This window comes from Glycine max, chromosome 20 (assembly GCF_000004515.6).
Source record: "Glycine max cultivar Williams 82 chromosome 20, Glycine_max_v4.0, whole genome shotgun sequence".
Classification (NCBI taxonomy): Eukaryota; Viridiplantae; Streptophyta; class Magnoliopsida; order Fabales; family Fabaceae; genus Glycine; species Glycine max.
The window spans coordinates 19,655,039-19,677,683 of NC_038256.2; the positions used below are offsets into that span (position 1 = coordinate 19,655,039).

The 22,645-nt window shown below is 41.7% G+C and overlaps 2 protein-coding genes across 2 annotated transcripts; both read right to left on the bottom strand.

Annotated features, from left to right (window-relative positions):
* Positions 1-17,843: 17,843 nt before the first annotated feature.
* Positions 17,844-19,841, bottom strand: LOC106794130 (uncharacterized). Its single transcript, XM_014772468.1, has one exon. It carries the CDS (start codon positions 19,839-19,841, stop codon positions 17,844-17,846), a length of 1,998 nt encoding a protein of 665 aa, XP_014627954.1.
* A 21-nt stretch (positions 19,842-19,862) lies between these two features.
* On the bottom strand, positions 19,863-21,038 carry LOC100797460 (uncharacterized). Its single transcript, XM_014772469.1, has one exon. It carries the CDS (start codon positions 21,036-21,038, stop codon positions 19,863-19,865), a length of 1,176 nt encoding a protein of 391 aa, XP_014627955.1.
* Positions 21,039-22,645: the final 1,607 nt, after the last annotated feature.

The following is a 22,645-nucleotide window of genomic DNA, read 5'->3' on the forward strand; positions in this document are numbered from 1 at the left end:
TCATTATCTGCAAACATCCTTCCCTCGTCACGTGCAAGCTCTTGCATAGCCGCTATTGGTGCTCAGAAAATCGCCAAAAACAAATCCCTCTTATTACTAGCTATTTTGAATTCTTTAGTTCCTGAATGTACAACTTTCAAATTGTTGCTCGTTCCCCCTCTTTGTTTTATGCAAAAAATCAAATCAATATCAAACAAAACATGCATACAATTGTCATCGTTATTGCTACTTGAACCATAAGGAATAACATCTAAAGAAGTACTTTAAAACGTTTATTTATTTTTTTTGGTATTTTTTGAATTACAATTTTACTTCAATATCTAATTTTTTAATGTACTTAGGTGGAGGATGTTGACGAAGAGAAGGAGAAGGAAGAAAAAAATTTAAAGAAGATTAAGGAAGTGTCACATTTTTTTTTTTTTGCTCAGCAAGGAAGTGTCACATGAATGCTCGTTGGTGAACAAGCATAAGGCCATTTGGATGACAGAGCCTGAGGAGATCACAAAGGAGGAGTATTATGCTTTCTACAAGAGTCTCACCAATGACTGCAAGAGCATTTGCCTGTGAAGCACTTCTCAGGTGAGGGACACTTGGACTTTAAGCCTATCCTCTTTGTTCCTAAGAGGGCACCTTTTGACAAGTTGACACAAGGAAGAAGCCTAACAATATTAAGCTTGGTGTGATTTAAACAAGGAAATAACTTAAGACTTGCAATTGTAACTTACCTCTTCATCTCTTTTATGTTAAAGTTGTTGACAATGTGCATGGCACAATAAACAAGGAAATAACTTCTGCCTGCTTGTACAAAGATTCTGCTTCCAAGGATTCTGCAGACGAATTTGTGATGTCCCCAGCACAAACTGCTAGAGACGAATTTTTAGCATGCTAAAAATTGTCTGTCGCAACCTGCCCTTCGGCGGGAGGGCGACGCGTGACTCACGGGATGCGTGTTCCACGAAAGGAATACGCGCGGAGTCGCCACCAACGTTTATTTGAGGAAAACGTCGGAAAAACTGGAAAAGACGCGATCTACGAACTTTTAAGTGAAAGGCTCGGGAGTTGTATTTATGCGCGGGGAAGGTATTAGCACCCCATACGTCCGTCACAAGGGACGGCAGCCTTTAATCGAATGTGCAAACATGACTTTGATTTTTACGTTCCCTTTTATGTCCTTATATCCTTTATACCCTTTTTATATTTTTTCTCTTTTTGTGGTCGACAAGGGTGTTTCCCTTTGCTCCTACGTATTCCTCAATTGGGATGAGAAAATCAGACCTACGTAGTTCTTTTGGAACAAAGTGTTTGGTTAAGTTGTTTTTGTCTTTTTTTGCAAAATATGTTTTTATTGAACAAAAGGTCATTTAAGGTGTTGGACCATTAAACGGTCTTTTGATTTTGAAAGGAGAGAAACGTTAAGGCGTTGGACCATTAACGATCTCTTGTTTTTGAAAGGAGAGAAACGTTAAGGCGTTGGACCATTAACGATCTCTTGGGGTGGTCGACAAAAGCGGGGCTTTTGCTCCTACGTATCCTCAATTGCGATGAGGAAATCAGACCTACGTAGTTCTTGCTTATCAAGTGATTCTTTTTATTTAAGGGGATCATTTTAAGGCGTTGGACTTTGAAAAACGATCCATTTACTTAGTAAGAAATTGAAATGACAAACTTCAAAAACCTATTTTTATGGACGAGCTTGACTAGGCGAGTTGATTTTAGCCTTAGTTTCACTTTAGTTATTAGTCAATTCGGTTAAGAATGAGAAATCCCAAAGAGAAAACGTCCGATTGATTTTCCGCTTTATTTTACCTAAAAGATGTTTTTTGATTATTATATTATTTTTTTACCTCTTTTTTGATTTCCAACGTGGTTGCGGCACGACCGAACGGTCGGAATTCATTTTAACCGAAGTTTACAGATAATACAATTCAAACAATCGGTGGAAATTTATTTTATTTTTAGGTTAAGCGAGAAATGACTTAAGTAAAATGGCTTAAGCACGTCAAGAGGGGGTATAAAAAGTAAATGAAACGAGAATAGAAATATACAAAACACAATGTGGACCACCATGGGTACATAGAATGAATCGAAAAAGCTTGGTTCGAGGTACTTACCCGTTGAAGATCGAAGAACGATGAAGAACGAATGAAGAACGTCGAAGAACGGTCGAAACCTTTGCGAAATTCTTCACGGAAAACGTTATGGAAACGTTTCGGAAGCGCCTCGGCTTAGATTTTCTTCACGGAAATAATTTTTCCAAGCAAATTCGAAAGAGAGAGAAGTGCCTAAGGGGCTGAACCCTTTTCTTCTTCACTTCCTCCCCTATTTATAGCAAAATAGGGGAGGTGCTTGCCGCCCAGCTCGCCCAGGCGAGCCAGGTTGCTTCCTCCAGAAGCAACAGCCTTCTGGAGGAATATTCTAGAGGGCCCAAGTGGGCCTGGGTGCTATTTGCACCCCCATTTTTACTAAGTACACCACCTCTGCTTTTTTTTGGTGATTCTTTTTTCGTAAAGTTACGGAAACTTACGACTTTCGTAACGATACTTGTTTTCTTTTCGTAATGTTACGGAACCTTGCGGATTACATAATCATCCCCTTTTTGACTTACGGAATGTTACGGAACCTCACTTAATTAAGCAACGATGCTTCCATTTGATTTCCAGTGTGTCACGGAAACTTACGGATTGTGCATCAATATTTTTTTGGTTTTCCGGCATGTCCTGGAATTTCACAAATTTCCTAATGATGGGTGCCAAGCACCTCACAAGGACCAAAGAAAGGTCGCATGTCATCAAGCAAAGGTCCCCAGACGAAATTAGGGTATGACAGTTGCCCCTCTTTACTTGTCTTTTATTGGAGATAAAAGGAAAGTAAAGATAAGACACTAATTTCATTCCTCTCGATTTGACGAGAGTCGCCGGTGACCATAAAATCTCCACATGCAAATGACTTGTTGTTCCCGGAATTTCACAAATTGCCTAATGATGGGTGCCAAGCACCTCACAAGGACCAAAGAAAGGTCGCATGTCATCAAGCAAAGGTCCCCGGACGAAATTAGGGTATGACACTAATTTTGTTCCTCTCGGTTGACGAGAGTCGCGGGTGACCATAAAATTTCCGCATGCAAATGACTTGTTGTTCCCGGGGGAACAAAAGGTGCAGAAGACTATGTCAATCTCTGCATGCTATCAAGCGTTCTATCTTACAGATAGCAAAAGAATGTTTATACGGATAACCACTCGGGTATTTCCGCCCGTCAGCATGACTCAAAAGTCAGTATGACAGATCTTGTAAGTGCGGAAGATGATGTAAATCTCCGCGTGTCAACGGGCTTGTCGGCCGCGATTGACGAAGGGTGCAGAATGACCACATTGTCCGCTGCTTGTCATCGGGCTCGCCGCCTCTGCATGACAAAAGGGTGCGGATAACCGTAAGGTATCTCCGCGTGTCATCGGGCCCGCCGCCTCTGGATGACACAAGGGCGCGGATAACCGTAAGGTATCTCCGCGTGTCATCGGGCCCGCCGCCTCTGGATGACACAAGGGTGCAGAATGACCAAATTTTGTCTCTGCGTGTCATCGGGCCCGCCGCCTCTGGATGACAAAAGGGTGCGGATAACCGTAAGGTATCTCCGCGTGTCATCGGGCCCGCCGCCTCTGGATGACACAAGGGTGCAGAATGACCAAATTTTGTCTCTGCGTGTCATCGGGCCCGCCGCCTCTGGATGACAAAAGGGTGCGGATAACCGTAAGGTATCTCTGCGTGTCATCGGGCCCGCCGCCTCTGGATAACACAAGGGCGCGGATAACCGTAAGGTATCTCCGCGTGTCATTGGGCCCGCCGCCTCTGGATGACACAAGGGTGCAGAATGACCAAATTTTGTCTCTGCGTGTCCTCGGGCCCGCCGCCTCTGGATGACAAAAGGGTGCGGATAACCGTAAGGTATCTCCGTGTGTCATCGGGCCCACCGCCTCTGGATGACAAAAGGGTGCATGTCACATGACCTCAGGATCAGCATGACAAAGATTATGGGGCGGCCGACAAAAGCGAGGCTCTTGCTCCTACGTATCCTCCAATGAGGAACTCAGACCTACGTAGTTCTAGATAACTTGTGAGACTTGAAAAAGTCTCCACCAGAAGATGCCGACATCTTCGGAATGGGCGCAGATGACCACATTGGCCTCTGCTCATCAATCACACTTGGGGTCACTGAATGACAAGGTGCGAATAACCGTAAGGTGTCTTCGCGGGCTACCAGCTCTTGGGTCATGGTAACAGAAAGCGGTGTGGTCGACAAAAGCAAGGCTTTTGCTCCTACGTATCCTCCAATGAGGAACTCAGACCTACGTAGTTCTTGATAACTTGTGAGACTTGAAAAAGTCTCGGTGTTTTCTCCACTAAAATGCAAACATGCTTTAGCAAAGAGACAAACATTCCAACCGATTAGAGTAGCATATGCTTTTTTTTTTTGAGTGAAAAACAATGCGTCTACCAGGGAAGGAGAGTTTGCTGATGAAATCCCCCAGAACCATAAATGAGTTAGCATTTCGTTTCTAAATGACCATTTAGAGGAAACACTGGGTTCGACAAAAATAGAAGAAATCCACTCAAAGTGTATCAATCTCGCATAGGTAAGTGTATCATCCTAATTCCGAACCATAGATATGTCATGACTTGACTTTGGAAATTATTTCCTATCAAATCAAAAAATTACATGCGTGATCATGGATCAATAGGGCTTCCCTTGGGAATGGGTTCTTTTGGTGAGTTTTTCGGCTTTCGCGTATTTTTGGCCTTTTCCTTTTCTGTTTTGGTTTTGCGCGAGGCGAACAAGTCACCGACGCACAGGATTTTGGTTGGTAATCAAAGGGAGAAGACCACTTTAGGTCATGGTTTCCTTTTCTTTCTTTTGTTCATTTTGGTGACAATTCTGTATTGTTCAGATATTGTCTGGTCTAAAGACCTTTCTGCACATTTCTTCTGTTTCCTTTCGATCCTTGATCGGGAGCTTTCTTTCCTTCCTCTTTTGCTTTCTCCCATCCTTTGGTTGGGAATTTTCTTTCTTTTCTTTTCGCTTTCTCCCACTCTTTGATTGGGAATTTCCTTTCTTTTCCTTTCGCTTTCTCCCACTCTTTGATTGGGAATTTCCTTTCTTTTCTTTTCGCTTTCTCCCACTCTTTGATTGGAAATTTTACTTTCTTTCCTTTTTGCTTTCTCTTTGATTGGAAATCTTCCTTCTTTTCTTTTTTTTGCTTCCGAGGGTAAGGATTGACATTCTCACCCTGGGTCAAGGTTTATGGTGAGTTAGGATTTTGGCTCAAGACTTGTAGAATGGCTAGACATGATACATGTCAGGGTTTTGTTTGGCTCAAGGATAAAAGGGATGCCCCACATTATTTCCATGACACAAATGCAAAAATGATGATTTGGAAACTTATGCAAAACTGGTCATGCATGCACCTATGCAGACACTCAAGTGTCAAATTTTTATGGTCATGTGATGCTAGGGCTCAGGATTCGTTCCCTCTATTTTAGTCAACCCAATGTTTCCAAAATATGTTCTTTTATCCATTTGTGCATTCATCCGAGTCCATTTCGGGCGTCCGGGAAAATTTTCACAGCATTCACCCTTCAGGTGTACACACATTTTTCAAAAACTAGCTATGATCAGTGAATTTTTTCAAAGAAAAGTTGGAAGTCATCTCTTTTCAAAAGCATGTTGGTTTTTCAGCTAGACAACTTATTTTTCTTTTTTTCTCTCTTTTTCCTTTTTTTTATTTGTTTATTTCTTTTTCTTGTTTGTTTTTGTTTTTTTTTTCCTTTTTTTTTTGAGGTATTCTGCTACCTAAACATGTGTATATTTTTGTGAGGTATTTTTTCTATACACACGCATATCCAAGGTATCTTGCTACCTAAACATACATATATATGTTTTGTTAAGGTATTTTTGCTATTTACATGCATATCCAAGGTATCTTTCTACCTAAACATACATATATATATTTTGTGAAGTGTTTTTTTGTTTACATACATGCATATCTAAGGTATCTTTCTACCTAAACATACATATATATATTTTGTGAGGTATGACTACCTTCCGAGCTTGCGCTTGTTTTATTTAAATTCCCAGGATCATGAGCAACTAGGTGCGTCCTACTATAAAAAGTGATCAAATAACAAGCATAGATTCAAAAGGTACTAGGTTGCCTCCTAGTAGCGCTTCTTTAACGTCTTGAGCTGGACGCCTTATGACTTGTCGGTCACTGACCTAGTACTTTGCTTACCTTTGGCTTTGGACTTGGTCGCCTATTGGTCGGCCATGTGGTGTAGGAAATACTCAAACCTTTTTGTGGATGAGCAGAGGTGAACTCTAGAGGTGATGGCGGTGTGTCTGTTGCCCGCTGCCGGCCATCCCCAGGCTGCTATGGTGTTTCGCCCTATGCCTGCCTGGGGGCGCAGTACTTCTTGATGAAAGCTCGATTGGTAGGGGGGTCTGATGACTTTGCTGGGGGTGACAGACACTCCCTAGAACTGACAGAGACCCATATTTAGAGCTGGCAACTCCAAGACCCTGTTGGCCTTCTTCGGGTCCACTAGGTGTCTGGCGGGCACAATCCCTGCAAACAATAGATGACATCAGAAATCAGTTGGGGGAGGTGCATACTTACCTATGCCACGATGACATGAACTTGCTGGGGGGAACGGGCGCCCTGTAGGGCCGACAGAGGCCCGTAACCAGAGCTGGAAACCCCAGGGCCCTGTTGGACTTTTTCAGGTCCACTGGGTGTCTTTGTGGGTGCGATCCCTGCAAACAATAGATGGTATCAGAAATCAGTTGAACCATATGCATACTTACCCATGTCGGGACGACACAGACCAACTGATACTTTTGCAGGGGGGAGATTGACATTGCGGTCGCTGGGCAGAATGTTGCTAAGTAGCAATGTCATCTATATCTGTGTAAGAGTGGTCATGTTGGTGCGCATGATCCGCACTCGTCTCTTTGCAGCGGCACGGGTGAAATCTTGCCCCGATATGCATAGTAGCTGCGTGATAGCCTCCCTCTCTGGTTGTGCTTGCACAGTTGGCCCTCCTCCAATATCAGGGGGTGGCCTAGGAACCGTTAAAAGGAAACTACTGGCCCCTTAACCGGGAGTGCAAGTCTCGGTTAAGCATTTAAGGACAGAGGACCTTAAATTCTCTTAAGGTGTAGATGTGGAGCACACTGAAAATGAGGACACGTAGCCCTCTAAAGGTGAGGGCGTGCAGCCCTCTCAAGGCGAGGATGTGTAGTCCTCTAGAGGTGAGGGTGTGCAGCCCTCTGTTGGCGAGGACGTGTAGTCCTCTCAAGGTGAGGGCGTGTAGCCCTACGAAGGCGAGGGCGCGTAGCCCTCTGAAGGTAAGGACATGTAGTCCTCGAAAGGTGAGGGCGTGTAGCCCTACGAAGGCGAGTGCGCGAAGCCCTCTGAAGGTGAGGACATGTAGTCCTCTAAAGATGAGGATGTATAGTCCTCGGAGCCGAGGGCGTGTAGCCCTCTAAAGGTGAGGACATGTAGTCCTCTGAAGGTGAGGGCGTATAGCCCTACGAAGGCGAGGGCGCGTAGCCCTCTGAAGGTGAGGACATGTAGTCCTCGGAAGGTGAGGGCGTGTAGCCCTACGAAGGCGATGGCGCGTAGCCCTCTGAAGGTGAGGGCGTGTAGCCCTACGAAGGTGAGGACGTGCAGTCCTCTGATAGCGAGGGCGTGTAGCCCTCTAAAGGTGAGGGTACTAGTACCCAAGAGTTCACCCTTATGAGAAAGCAAGAGATCGACTCATCGAGAGGGCCGGTCATCCCAAATCCACACGACTGGATATTAGATGTAGGAAATCTATGCAGTTAACATGATTTTTAGGGATGCAGATGCATGCAACCTTTGTCGTGAAATGCGGTAAATGCAGACTTCATATGAAACAATGTAATGTAATGGAAAGTTGTACAACGTTCATGACATTCTTTCCCTATTTTGTGATTTTGATTTTGATTTAATTTTTTTGGAAAACACAGATTGACTGTCCTTTTGAAAGAGGTGATTATTCATGCAACCTCATCCTATCTTTTTGTAAATCTCTCCGGGAACTCCCTCAGAGTGCATGTTCTTTTTGATTTAGTCAGTTGACCATTTTGGAGTGACGACAATGGAGTCGTTTGATGTTTGATCAATCCATTGAAATCCTAGGGTTTGTCCCCCTTTTTTGTTAAAAACATCGATGGGTGAGAACTTTTGATCGGCCCCTATGTTCACTTGAGGCTCATGCACGGTGCCCCTTATTGCCCCAGTGTAAGGCTTTGAGGTACCAATCGTTGTCTTTCGTCATGACCTTGTAGGAGGGAACCTATTGGGTGAGAACTTCTAATCTGCCCCTAGGTTCACTTGAGGCTCATGCACGATGCCCCTCATTGCCCCAGTGTAAGACTTTGAGGTACCAATTGTTGTCTTGTTTTCATAGCCTCGTAGTGAGGAAGAATGAAAGAAGCAATTGATTCTTGCAAAAATAATTTTCCAAGGACGAGAAATAGTTGAAGGATCTTTCAGTTGATGGATTAAGTCAAATGACTCCTATGTAGAAGCAAGATGTTTTGATGTCTTGATGATGCTAAAGGATCAAGTGCTTCTAAGTTTTATTCAAGACAAGAATCCAAGAAAATCAAGATATATGATCAAGTTGGATCTCTTAGAATCTTTAGGAAGAAGTTTCCAAATTGAAACAAACAAAAGGTTTGACCAAAGAATTCTATCATTTCAAATTGAGATTTGCTCTCTGGTAATCGATTACCAGCAGTTGAAAATGTTTTAATTCAAATTTTTTAAAACCTGTAATCGATTACATAAGTCTTGTAATTGATTACCAGAGGGGATTTTCTGAAAATAATTTCCAAGAGTCACATCTATTCAAATGGTCTATGAACGACCATCAAAGGTGGCTTGGAAGCACGAATTTAAAGAGAGTTTTCATTGCCCAAAATGGTTTTATCCTCTCAAAAGATTAAGAGAGTTTTTCTGAACTGAAATGTCTTATCTTCTCAAAAAGATTCCTTGGTCAACCACTTGCATATTCGATAAGGAATTTTGATTGATCTTCATTGTACAATCTATCTCTTTTAAGAGAGATCTCTTCTTCTCTCCTTCTTATTTCTGAAAAGGGATTAAGAGACTGTGGGTCTCTTGTTGTAGAGGATTCTTGAACACAAGGGAAGGGTTGTCCCTGTGTGGTTTAGACTTTGTAAAAGGAGTTTTACAAAGAGAGTGGAAAATCTCAAGTGGGTTGCTTGAGGACTGGACGTAGGCACGGGAAGTGGCCGAACCAGTATAAATCAAGTTTGCATTCCTCTTTTCCTTTAAACTTCTTTTATTAATTGCTATTTATCTTTTGCTTTAAAGAAGTTTATTTTGAATTCTTTTGAGTAATTCATGTTAAGGGTGCATTGTTAATCCGAAAAGAAAGAGTGATAGTTCAATCGGGGAATAGTCTTTGCATCTTAATTCAACCCCTCCTTTCTGAGGCCATTTGTCCAACATCCTATTATTGACAACTCGCTTCTCTAAGAAGACAAACTTTCTGGCATGATAAAATGAGGCCACATGAACGTCTATATTTTTACTTGAAAACACAGTCAATCAAATGCCCTTTTTTCTTTTTGAACCCCTTTTTTATTTTTATTTTGAAACTTATTTGTTTTGAGCTTTATTTGTTGTTTTACGGCAGCCCCGCCAACGTGCAAGACGAGTAACCTCTGATTGAACGGTCTTGGAAGTCCAAACTCAGGAGCACAGGTCGCTCGAGCAAACTGACCAATGGGTTGCACTTGAAAATCCTGATGAGTCATTAGAGACATCTAACAACAGCTTTCAAAATTGCCCCATGTGTGGCATCTCTTGTCAATGTCAGGATTCAACAAGCGATTCTCCTCAAATTTCAGCCAGCCCGCATCAATTAGACCTTGCACCTTACGCTTCAGAGCCCTACAATGCTCAATGGAACGCCCCGGGGCTTCTCCGTGACAAACACACGTCGCGTTCGAGTCGTATTCTCGGAGAAATGGAGGTTGATGAACCTTGGCTAGGGTTATGGCTACCATTGAATTATCAAGTAGATATGGGAGCAAGTCAGCATAGGACACTGGAATTGGGGTGAATTCTACAGGCTTTCTCGCTGCAAAATTCATTTCTTGGTTGGTGTTTTTGGTTTGTGCTAAAGGTGGTATTCGTCATTGGAAGTGCGGTAGACAGACTTTGTGGTTGATTTAGGGATGGCCTTTGTGGATAAATGGGCGGTAGGTAAGGAGAAGGTTTGTTATTGGCTGAGTAATGACATTGTCGGGTTGGTGGGAAACTTGGCCGTACAGAAACGGCAGTCATTGCATGGGTTTCTCCCTCATCCTCACCCTCTTCATTTGCCCCAGTTTTCTCATTCGTCCAAGCAGGATGATTAAATTTGCCTCTTTTCAGACCCACTTCGATCTTTTTGCTGGCGAATACCAAATCTATAAAACTTGAAGGTGTGTAACCCACCATTTTTCATAGTAGAACATCGGTCACGTGTCTACTATCATTGTGATAATCTCTTTCTCTGTTATTGGGGGTGCTACTTGAGTTGTCAAGTCTCTCCATCTTTGGGCGTATTCTTTGAAAGATTCGTGCCCCCTTTTTGCACATGTTCTGTAGTTGCATCCTATTCGGAGCCACATCAGAATTGTACTAACACTGCCTAACGAAGGCAACTATTAGGTCCTTCCAAGAATGGACTCAGGAAGGTTCCTAAGTTAGTATACCAGGTGACAGTTGTCCTAGTAAGACTTTCTCAGGAAAAATGTATCAACAGTTTCTCATCTTTTGCGCATGCCCCCATCTTCCGACAATACATCTTTAGATGGTTCTTGGAGCAAGTAGTCCCTTTGTACTTGTCAAAGTCCAACACCTTGAACTTGGGAGGGGTGATGATATTGGGTACTAGGAACAACTCTTCTAGGTTAACAAAGGCATAATCTTTACCTCCTTCAATGGCCTTGAGCCTTTCCTCTTTCCCATTTCTGCCATAGCATGAGGGTTTTTAACCGCTGCGAGGGTTGTGGTCGTGGGTGACACTGAGGGGGCCCTCCAAAGTGTTTTGCAGGGGTATACCACCAACTGCTTGCCCTTCAGCGGCATATCCGAGGCAAGGCTCGAAGTCAGCTAGATTGTGGTGGGGAATTTCATGTGTCTCCCCCATGGTTTGAGAGATATGTGCCTAATCAGATTGAGGTTATTGGTTCTCAATGAGTATCGGAGTGGAGTTATTGAGATTTTCATTGAGAGTGTATGCCACATTGGGTGGTGTATAGTTGGGAGGCAAGCCATATGATGGAAAGGCATGCTTGTTTTGAATTTGCACATCATGGGGTCGTCCGTACTTCCCAAATCTTTGCCTACCATATTTGAGGTTGGATGATTCATTTGGTTGAGGCCAGATCGGAGCATCGGGTTCACCTTAGCGACAACGCTAGTAGCGGCAACTATAACCGTATTGGCTTCCATTATCTTCTTCATGCTCATCATGGCCTCCATCATTGTGGCCATTTGCACTTTCATGGCCTCCATGTCGGCCTTCATCTTCTCTTGCACCTCCTTTGCTTCACCCATTACTCTAGCTCTAGCACGAGTTTGGTAAGGGCGCCGTAAAGCGTGTCCCTTTTTTTGATAACAATGATTAAGTTCATTTTATTTTGTTTTATTTTTTCAAGGAAAGAATGCAATGAACAATGCAACCAATGAAAAGCATGAATGTATGCGAATGATGTACAGTTGAAGTATTGCGAATTTTTACGCAGGATATGGGGTTGAATCAATTTAGATTTTCAACATGGTCCATGACATCTTTGTCAAGGTGAAACTGGAAGTAACAAGGACATCAACAATCCTAAATATGTTTGGCAGTAGACGAAGCAGTGATGTGACTCGATTCATCTTTTGCCCCAATTTCGCAAGATGGTTACTTCCATATTTCAACTTGACTTGATGAACCTTTTTGTAAAAGCATGAGCTTGGTTCAACCCTATAATCCAAGGAATGGCAATTCTGATCGCCAATACTTCAACAACATCTCATAGGGATGAATGACTCGGGCATACTTTAAGCTTATGCACAGAAAATGTAATTATGAAATCGAGATGCCCGAAGAAACACCATTTCCTAGTTAACCATGCATTAGGTACCATGTTCAATTATTTTTTTTGTTGTTTTGTGTTTTTTTTTTTTAGAAATGGGTTTATGATCCCAACATGGTTGGCTCATGGTGCCTAACACATGCAACTAAGAATGTAGTGTGAAGTTTCATGCTTCCCCTTTTTTGTTTTTGTTTTGTAGAGGAAAACGCAAGGATGAGCAAACATGAAAACAAATGGTATGCAATTTTGCAGATCAAAAAGTTTGTTGAACGCATATGCATGATGATGCCATGACTCATGCAAAATGTGAGGCTGTAATATGATAACAGACAAATGCAGGAACGATATGTTCATTATGATGCCATGAAGAGATGTTTATGCGATGCATGATATGAATGCATTTTACGGACACGAGAGCCCGGAAAATTATCTCTTCTTACTTGCGCATTTGGGGGCGCAGTGCCCCATGTGTACAATTAAGAAGGTGATATGAACCTTCCGGCTTCCCGTGACAAAGGACGAGACCAACATACAATGCATGCTAGTGATAAAATGCGGGAGTGACTTGATTCGCACTGATTTTTGGAGTAAAAACGTGGGATAAACTCATTTTATTCAAAAAGTTATAACTAGTCAAGATTTGAGCGACAATACAAACTTCCTAGCGGTTTCTAATCATATGGTCCATTAAGTCTACCATATGCTGACAATAGCTGAGAAGTCCGTGAATCTCCTTGGGGGCGGAGTAGGTGTCCGCCATTGCTTTGGCCTTGGCTAGCAATCAGGGAAGTTCTTGACTCCTGTTCAAAGTAAGAGCAAATTGGTCTACCCACATTGTTGCCTCTTGGTGCAATGAATCAATTACCCTTTCCCTTGCTTCCCTTTCTGCTGATATCTTGGCATACTCATCCTCTAGCCTTTGCTCGTGAGTCGCCGCTAGATTTAGCTTCTCTTTGCACTCATCGATGATGGCCCACATATTCCCTTCAATCTCACTTTAACTGTTGGGACAAATTTCTTTTCGACCTAAGGCAAGCCTTTAGCTCGTCCTTCCAGATCATGCCTTTGACCCGTGATGATTCCTTTCACCTCTTCGGAGCTTGAGCTCACTATTGCTGCCCTATAAAGGCCCTCAAAACTTGTTTTGGTCGTGTTCTTCCTTTCGGGCCTTCTTGGTTTCTCATTCCAAGGCTTCATCGGTGGCCATATTGACGTCCCTTAGTTCCTCATACTCTTTTCAGACTTTGATGGCTATGGACTTGAACTTCTCTTCGACTACCCCTCTTCGACTACCCGGGCTCTTTCAAGCTCTGCCTTTAGGGCTTGTACCTCATCACTTTCTTCCGAAGCTTTAACCTCACTGTCTCTCACAGTCTTTAGATTTGGGAGCCAATCCAATCCTTGTGTCTGGACTCTCAGCCACTTATGATAGCCGCCGATGATCCCATTACTGCTTCCCCTAAGCTATCTGTCCTTTCTTCACGCCGCATCCCATGCCTTGCGAACTCCTTGGAGTACCCTCGCATTGTGGTCACTGAAACCCCGTGTGATGAAAGGCGTGATGCTTTCGTCTGATGGCACTCCTCTCATGGGGTAGCCAAGCTGTCTTATGGCGAGGACGGGATTATAATTAATACAACCCCTTGTTCCCATCAAGGGAACATTTGGACATCCTTCGCATGAAGATAGAGTCCTGATTCTTCCTTCCTTCTAGCGAGGGAACCAATTAACAGACGCCCCTCCATGCTAGCCAAGAGTTGGTCCCAATTCGCCTTTCCTTTTACGACGCACGAGCGGTGACCTTGTAGTAGATAGACGGGCCTACCTTCTTGGAGAAAAAATGTGTGAAACCAGCCACACATAGAGAGCCAGTGCACAACAAACAATTCTTGCGCTGCTCTTTTCACATCCCCGGTCGAACGTGTCATACATGGCCAAAAAGGCGACGACCGGGCTTTCCTTGCCATGATGAAAGGCGAGGAAAGCGTCAATCGCTGCTAGGTCCACTAACCCTTCCATATTCGGAAAGAGGACAACTCCAAAGATCAAAAGCGCCAAGATGTCAATAAAAGAAAGCCCATTCGCCTTGATTTGCCAAGGCCTTTGCCCTTTCCTCCAAACACTTCCTTGGTACTCCGACTACCCCATTTCTGTTTTGCTTTACACGGTCCAACTCTTGTGCTGAGATTTTCACTACCTTGGCAACTCTTGTCGTGGATGGATAGAACCCAGAGAAAAGATATGGCTTCCTTCCTCCCAGTGGGCATCCCAGGATTTCTTCAAACTCTTTCACAGTCGGCACTAGCTGGAAGTCCTCAAATCTGAAGCACCTTAGGGGCTGGTCATAATACTAGGAAAGGGATAGAACCCAGGCGAGCTCAGCTCGCCCAGGCGAGCCAGGTTGCTTCCTCCAGAAGCAACAGCCTTCTGGAGGAATATTCTAGAGGGCCCAAGTGGGCCTGGGTGCTATTTGCACCCCCATTTTTACTAAGTACACCCCCCTCTGCTTTTTTTTGGTGATTCTTTTTTCGTAAAGTTACAGAAACTTACGAATTTCGTAACGATACTTGTTTTCTTTTCGTAATGTTACGGAACCTTGCGGATTACATAATCATCCCTTTTTTGACTTACGGAATGTTACGGAACCTCACTTAATTAAGCAACGATGCTTCCATTTGATTTCCGGTGTGTCACGGAAACTTATGGATTGTGCATCAATATTTTTTTGGTTTTCCGGCATGTCCTGGAATTTCACAAATTGCCTAATGATGGGTGCCAAGCACCTCACAAGGACCAAAGAAAGGTCGCATGTCATCAAGCAAAGGTCCTCGGACGAAATTAGGGTATGACATTGTTCTACCCCACCCCAGCAACTGCAAGATTTAAGTACTATTGGAACAGTAAATCCAGGGCTGAAAACTGTAAATAAGACTGATAAACTTGTGCACCCTATGAAGATAACTGTGGAATATATCTCTCCTACTAGTGTGGAAAAGGGAAAACAATTTGCACTGTGTAAAGTAATATTATGTATAACCAATTATGGCTATCATGTTTTAAGCATACAAAGCCTCTTGCTCACTATCTCATTAATAAAACTTGTTGGTTAAGACTTAAGAGTTTAGTTCTAATGAAGGAGCACGTTGTAGTAATCAATAATGTTCCCCACCCGTCTCTCCTATTATTCTTATTCGTACTACTTGAATCATCTCTGTTAAAAAATTCAGAGGTAGATGGATTTGGGCCTTTGCATCTGGTCAGCAACAGCTTTGGGTTAGAGTCCTAAATTGTAAATATGGGGATTGGTCAGAATTCCAGCTTCATTCTAACAAGAGGGGTGATTCCCATTGGTGGAGGGATATTAGAAAGATTTACCATCAGTCGGATCCTAATATTTTCAATCAGCATATGACTTGGAAGGTTGGGAGTGGGGAAAGAATCAAATTTTGGACAGATAGGTGGCTAGGGGCAAATTACACTCTTGAGCAGAAGTATAATCAACTTTTTCAGATTAGTAGACAACAAAGCTCCTTCATCTCAAGCATGGGTAAAGACTGTATGGTGTGGTTAGCTGAACCCCATGGTCATTACACTACTAAATCAGCTTACAATTTCTACACTATTCCCAGTACAGCAAACTGATATGGGAACATATATAAGAAAATCTGGAAGTTGAAAATTCCCCCTCGGGCATCAGTTTTCTGTTGGAGACTCCTTAAAAATAGACTCCCCACCAAAGACAATCTCCTAAGAAGAAACATTAATATCCAGGACCAAAACTGCCCTTTGTGTGGTAATGCACAAGAGGATGTGGGTCACCTATTCTTCAACTGTAATTTGACAAAAGGTTTATGGTGGGAATCCTAGAGATGGATCCGGGTAGTAGCTCCCCTTCCAAGTCACCCAAAGTGCCACTTTACTCAATTTTGTGAAGGCTTTGGGGATCCTGTAAATCAGGACATAAGGGGTGGATGGTGGATCGCCTTGACTAGTTCTCTTTGGCACCATAGGAACAATCTGATTTTCCAAGGAAGTCCTTTCGATCCCTATAAAGTCATGGATCATGCTATATCTAGTTTGGTCCTGGTTCAAGGATAAAGACAAAGATTTTAATACTAGCTTCATATAATGATAAGGATGATAATAAATATTGATACAAAAATGCATAATAATAAATTATTTAATAACTCATTTTCAGTACCTTCATATATGATAAGGGTGAATACTAGAGTAATTTTCTTTGCACAGCTTCAGGTTTTGTTCTCAGATGTGCTTAACGTTATTAACCTTAATTTGGACTTTCTTTTGAAAACATATTAAAAATATTATTATTTAAAGCATGTTTTAAAACATTTGATTTTATTGTAAATTTTTCAAACACAAAATAGTTTGTTAATATAAAAACATTATACTTACACAAGATTAAGTATTAACTGTGTGATAATCTCTTTTTCTGGTACCACTGGTACTGGTTCTCTTATTAATAATATATATATTTTCAGCCTTCCAAAAAAAAAACTGTGTGATAAAAATGCTATTAAGTATTAACTGAGTTTGTATAGTTCTAAGTCTCTGTAAAAAAAAGAAAAGAAAAGAAGTCCCTATTAATCATAATATTTGGAGGGCCACTGGATTATGTGGATTGGAAAGCAATGCTTTATTTGGCGGTGCAAGTGGGTAGGCAGCTATTTTCATAGCTTTAGGAAATTTGGGATGTTTACAGTGATACAAATCAATTTATTCCATAAAAATACTATAACATAAAAATCAAACTTATGGTTACATTAGCATAAAAAATAATATGCATTACGCTATTAAGTATTTAAGGATAAAAATACTACCCCTACTCCCTAACACAAAACCCATGCCAATTTTCATTTGTTTAAGTTATCAATTTAAATTTGTGAAGTTATTATACACATGATTGGTTCTGGTCTCTAACTTTGATCTGCCAATATTTGTTCTCAACCTCATCTAACTAACTAATATTCATGTTTAAAATAAAAACTGCCCTTGTGTTGTTCTTTACAAATATAGGAGTCTAGGATAGTGATTAACTATTCAAATAAAGGACAAGTCATTTAAAATAAAGGGCATCAAACACATGTAGAGATTATAAAGGACAACTATTTGTTATAGTCAATTATGTTTTTAATAGAAAAATTGATTCTTAATTCAAATATTCTAATTGGTATGAAGGACTTACTAGAATGTCATTCCACACAATCTCCTTTAGCGTTTCAGGTATGTCTTTCCAATTATTGTGGATAATGGGAACCTTTTCTCGCGCCACTACGCCTAGGTAGCTGTGGAACTTTTCACGCATCGGTCCGGATGCTCTCCCGGTAGCGGGATCCACATAAACTGCCGGTCTGGGCTGATCCACGGTTCTTAATGTCAATGTTCTCAGCCGTAAACTGCCGGTCTGGGCTGATCCACGGTTCTTAATGTCAATGTTCTCAGCCGTGTCGTTGTTCTACTCCTCTTGGAAGTCGCCTCTGATTGACCATTGGACTGCAGAGGAGACGTCGGATCTGTGGCCATGATCCTGTAAATAAAATACACAATTAATATTAACGATTACATTTAGACATTAACAAAAGCAAAGGCGTAATACTAACATAATCATTATATTTACACATTAAACAAAGCATTACTTTCGCACTCAGCCTGTAGGGATGTTTTCCCATAGACCTTCATCATGATCTACACGATTTGCATGTCCATCATCCACTTCATCAGCTTCATTCATTGAAGGCAATTGTTTTGAAAAACCAGACATTTGACCAATGTCAAGGGTTGACTCATCATTATGGTAATTCATTCCACTTGGTCTTCCTTGCAGAGCCACACACAAACTTGAATTACATGGATCTTGTACATAGAAAACTTGTCTGGCTTGTGCTGCCATAATGAAAGGTTCCTCCATATATGCCACCTTACTAAGGTCTACCAAAGTAAATCCCAATGGATGTTGAAACACACCCGTTGTCTTGTTCACCCACTGGCACTTAAAAACAGGCACTCTAAATGATGTATAATCAACCTCCCAAATTTCTTGAATGACACCAAAGTAAGACATGGATGCTCGAATGGGGTTGTTATCCGATGTACTGGAAAAGTGCTCCGAATCAGCATCAACACAGACCCCACTGTTTTGTACCGAACTTTTATCATCTTGGGACTTTGTGTAGAATGAATAATTGTTAATGTCATACCCCTTCCATGTAGGGACATTCAGATTTGGGCCAATGGCTAACAATGTCAGTCGTCTGGAAACACTTTTATCAGCAAGTATTGTTTGTCTAAACCAATTTATGAAAGTTTTGTTGTGCTCTTGCAATACCCTCATCATGTTCATTTTGGGGTGACTATCTCTAACATGTTTTTTGTGAGCCTCTATGTACGGAAACACCTCTGTTGTGTTGTTTAATATATACAAATGCGCTTGTGACACGTCATGTCTAGTCATTGTCACAACATTGTATCCACGAGTACCCTTGCCGGCTATTGGCTGGTCATGCCGGGATGCAGGAACACCGACAGGTTTCAATGAGTCAATGTCCTGTGAGGCAAACTCAATGCATTCTTCAGCAACGTATCTTTCCACTATTGAGGCCTCTGGTTGATGTTGATTCTTCGTATAACCCTTTAAGACCTTCATGTACCGCTCAACTGGATACATCCATCTAAAATATGTAGGACCACAACACCTTATTTCCCTTACCAGATGAACAACTAAGTGTACCATAATGTCAAAAAATGAAGGAGGGAAAAACATCTCCATTTGACAAAGGACAACGACGACCTCATCTTCCAAAGCATCCAACTGTTTAGGGTCAATGACCTTCGCACATATAGCATTAAAAATGAAACACAAGCGACTGATTGCAACACGGACCTTCTCAGGCAATGTTTCGCGGATTGCAACAGGCAAAAGTTGTTGCATTAACACATGACAATCATGCGATTTCAAGCCAACCAACTTAAGCTCATTCACAGACACAAGACTCTTGATGTTTAAAGAGTAGCCTTGTGGGACTTTGATATTACGCAAGCATTCACAAAAACTTCTCATTTTAGCTGTTGACATTGTGTAACAGGCTGGGGGCAGATATGTCCTGGTACCTTTTGAGATAGGATGCAACACCTGACGTATACCCATGTCAACCAAGTCTTGACGACACTTGAAACCATCCTTTGTCTTGCCTTTAATGTTTAGGAGGGTCCCAATTAAAGAATCACAAACATTTTTCTCGACATGCATGACGTCTATACAATGCCTAACATGATGATCGGACCAGTACGGAAGATCAAAGAAAATAGACTTCTTTTTCCACATGTTTGAAGTGGATGATGGTTTTTTTTGGGACTTGCCGAACATATTTACGACATCCTTGACCCGCTGATATACTTCATCGCCAGTTAATGGATTTGGCATGGTTTCATGTTCTTGACTTCCATCGAATGCCTTCTTCAATCGTCGATACGAATGATACTGTTTGAGAAATCTTCGATGCCTAGTATACACAGTCTTCTTTCCATGTTTAAGTTGGCGGAAACTTGTATTCTGCTCACATATAAGACATGCGTGATGTCCTTTGACACTATATCCACTTAAATTTCCGTAGGCTGGAAAGTCATTGATGGTACAAAAAACCATTGCACGCAACTTGAAAGCATGCTACAAATTTGCGTCCCATACATCAACCCCTTCATCCCACAATTTCTGCAAATCGTCAATTAACGGTCTTAGATATACGTCAATATCATTACCTGGTTGTCTTGGACCAGCTATCATCATACTCAGCATAACATACTTTCGCTTCATGCACAACCACGGAGGGAGATTATAAATGAACAGCAAAACGGGCCACGAGCTATGGTTAGTAGTTAAGGTTCCAAATGAGTTCATTCCGTCCGTTGCAAGACCAAGCCTTAAATTTCTAGGCTCGGCCCCAAATTCAGGATACAGACGATCAATTGCCTTCCATTGCGGGCTATCTGCAGGATGTCGCATCAATCCATCTGATTTTCTGGTATTTGCATGCCATATAAGGTTTTTTGCATCTTCCCCATTAGCAAACAACCGCTTAAACCTTGATATTATTGGGAGATACCAACACACCTTTGCTGGACGGCGGTCGGCGTCTGAGACTAGTACAGTAGAATCTCCGTTGGTCGGTCTGTACCTTGAAACCCCGCACACAGGGCAGTAATCTAGTTCAGCAAATTCATCTCTGTACAAAATGCAGTCATTACAACATGCATGAATTTTTTCGTACTGCATCCCAACTGGACATAAAATCTTCTTTGCTTGGTAGTGATTCTTTGGCAAGACGTTATCAGCAGGAAGCATGTTTTTCAACAACATCAGCAACTCACTAAAACTCTTGTCACTCCACCCAAATCGAGCCTTCAAGTTAACCAGAGCTAACACAGCTGACAATTTTGTGAAAGATATGCAGGTGGAATACAAAGGCATTTTTGAATCAACTTCTATGTTGTCATACAACGCTGCATGTGCCTCTTCAAACCCCTCTTGCCCAAGATCGCGAATCATTTCTTCTATAGGATTTCCGCTGTCTGTAGTAACATCGTCAGGCTGTGACATGTCAGCTGTATCGAGGGATTCCCCATGCCATATCCACTTTGTGTAGCTACGAATTATTCCCTCACAAATAAGATGAGTTCTTATGTCATCAATTGTTTGGCGCCTCCCATTTCCACACTTCACACATGGACAAAAAAATTTTCCCCACATAGGTTGCGCTTTACTTTGAGCAAACTGCAAAAACTCTTCAACACCATTCTCGTACTCTTCAGTTATACGTGATGCGTTCATCCAACTTCGATCCATGTTGCACCTTCTATGTCAAACGTTAGTGGCTTAGGGGTTACTTGACATGCATCACAAGCATAGAGCACCAATTGCAGTACAAAACACACCAGAACTGCACCTTTTGTACAAAACGCTGCAGTGGAAAACACATTAGCAATTGCAGTTAGTTGGACTAGCAATGCTAACAAGTAAAATGGTGCATGGCTGTTTCAAGGGATTTGGCATTTTTTAGTTTGTTGGCCTCTATTCTACACCTAAGGTCAACGATGGTCAAATTTGGAGGTTGTCAAACTCATGAAAGACAGCATAAAGGGTTTTTTTTACCAATGCTTATAAGAAAAAATCAAGAAAAACTGCACAAACGACAACATCGAAATTCAATGACGAAAGTGGTGCAATTGAAATTCAGCTTCATTTTTCAAACATTTATAAAATCAAATCAGCTGAATTTGGGAAAAATAATCTGTGTCAAAGACAATTTTGGTAGTTGCATAATTTTGTGGGAATTTTCTGGTTTAGGTATTTTCATCCACGATCATGATATCGACGCTGCAGAACTATCCGGTTTAGGTATTTTCATCCATTTTCTCTCAGTCACGCGCCTCTTTGTTGTGTCAATTTTAACTGTCCTAATTTCAAATGCAGCTAGTGGGACATAGGTCAGTGATGATTTCATTACCAAATTTTCTGGGGAATTACAATCTATCAACTGAAAGCTTTGAGGGGTGATGTGATTGTGGTCCTAGCTGATGTAGGGTATAGGGTTTACAGACTGATGTAGATTGCTTCGCAATCATGGTAGACTTCAAAGTTATAAAGACTGATGTAGGGTATAGGGTTTACACCATCCATTTGTAGAAGTTGCATGTGGAGGTCAAGACCGGGTTGTCTTATGAACGAGAACTCCATTAGCCATCTTCCAGTGGTCAATCACATGGTCTGCATGCAAGGGGACTGGAGAAATTTGAACAGCTTGCAATACATGTTCTGGGGGTGGTCGGGTAAGGACATAAAAAGGCGGAGATGAAGAGATTTATTGTAGAATATTTCAGTACACCTAGTACTAAATTTTATACATAATATATTTGATTTTTGCCGTGCAAATAAAACAACAAAAGAAGGGTAAATGCTGAGACCTCTTCCAAGAGGTGCAGCATACATGTACTTAAGTTATGGGGTGTAGCTGGTCCACAATACCATCCTCTAATTTCATCTTTTCAACCACAATTGGGGTGATGAAGGAGTTCCTCTAAAGGACCAATTCCCTGAGCTATTCATTATTTCTTCCCAAAGAGATTTAAGGGTGGCAGAGGTGGGATCCTGGATAGAGAATGGGTGGGTCTGGAATATGGTTTGGAGAAGACATTTGTTTGATAATGAGGTGCAGCTAGCCTCTAATTTCATTTATCACATCCACCAAATCAGAGTGATGTGCCATCATTTTTTTCTATTTTCTAAACCCTTTTTGCACCATTTTAATTACTGATTGGTCTTAATTGTCAATTAATCAGGCAGTTTTATTATTTGGGCTCATTTAGCTAATTTGATGTTTTTAATCTAATTTCAGGAATTAATGAAACATTGGGCTTAATCCGGATTTTGGTTATGGACTCGAAGAGGGCAAA

Coding starts and splice junctions, on each gene's coding strand:
- LOC106794130 (XM_014772468.1), bottom strand. CDS start 19,841: ATGGTTTTTTGTACCATCAATGACTTTCCAGCCTACGGAAATTTAAGT.
- LOC100797460 (XM_014772469.1), bottom strand. CDS start 21,038: ATGGATCGAAGTTGGATGAACGCATCACGTATAACTGAAGAGTACGAG.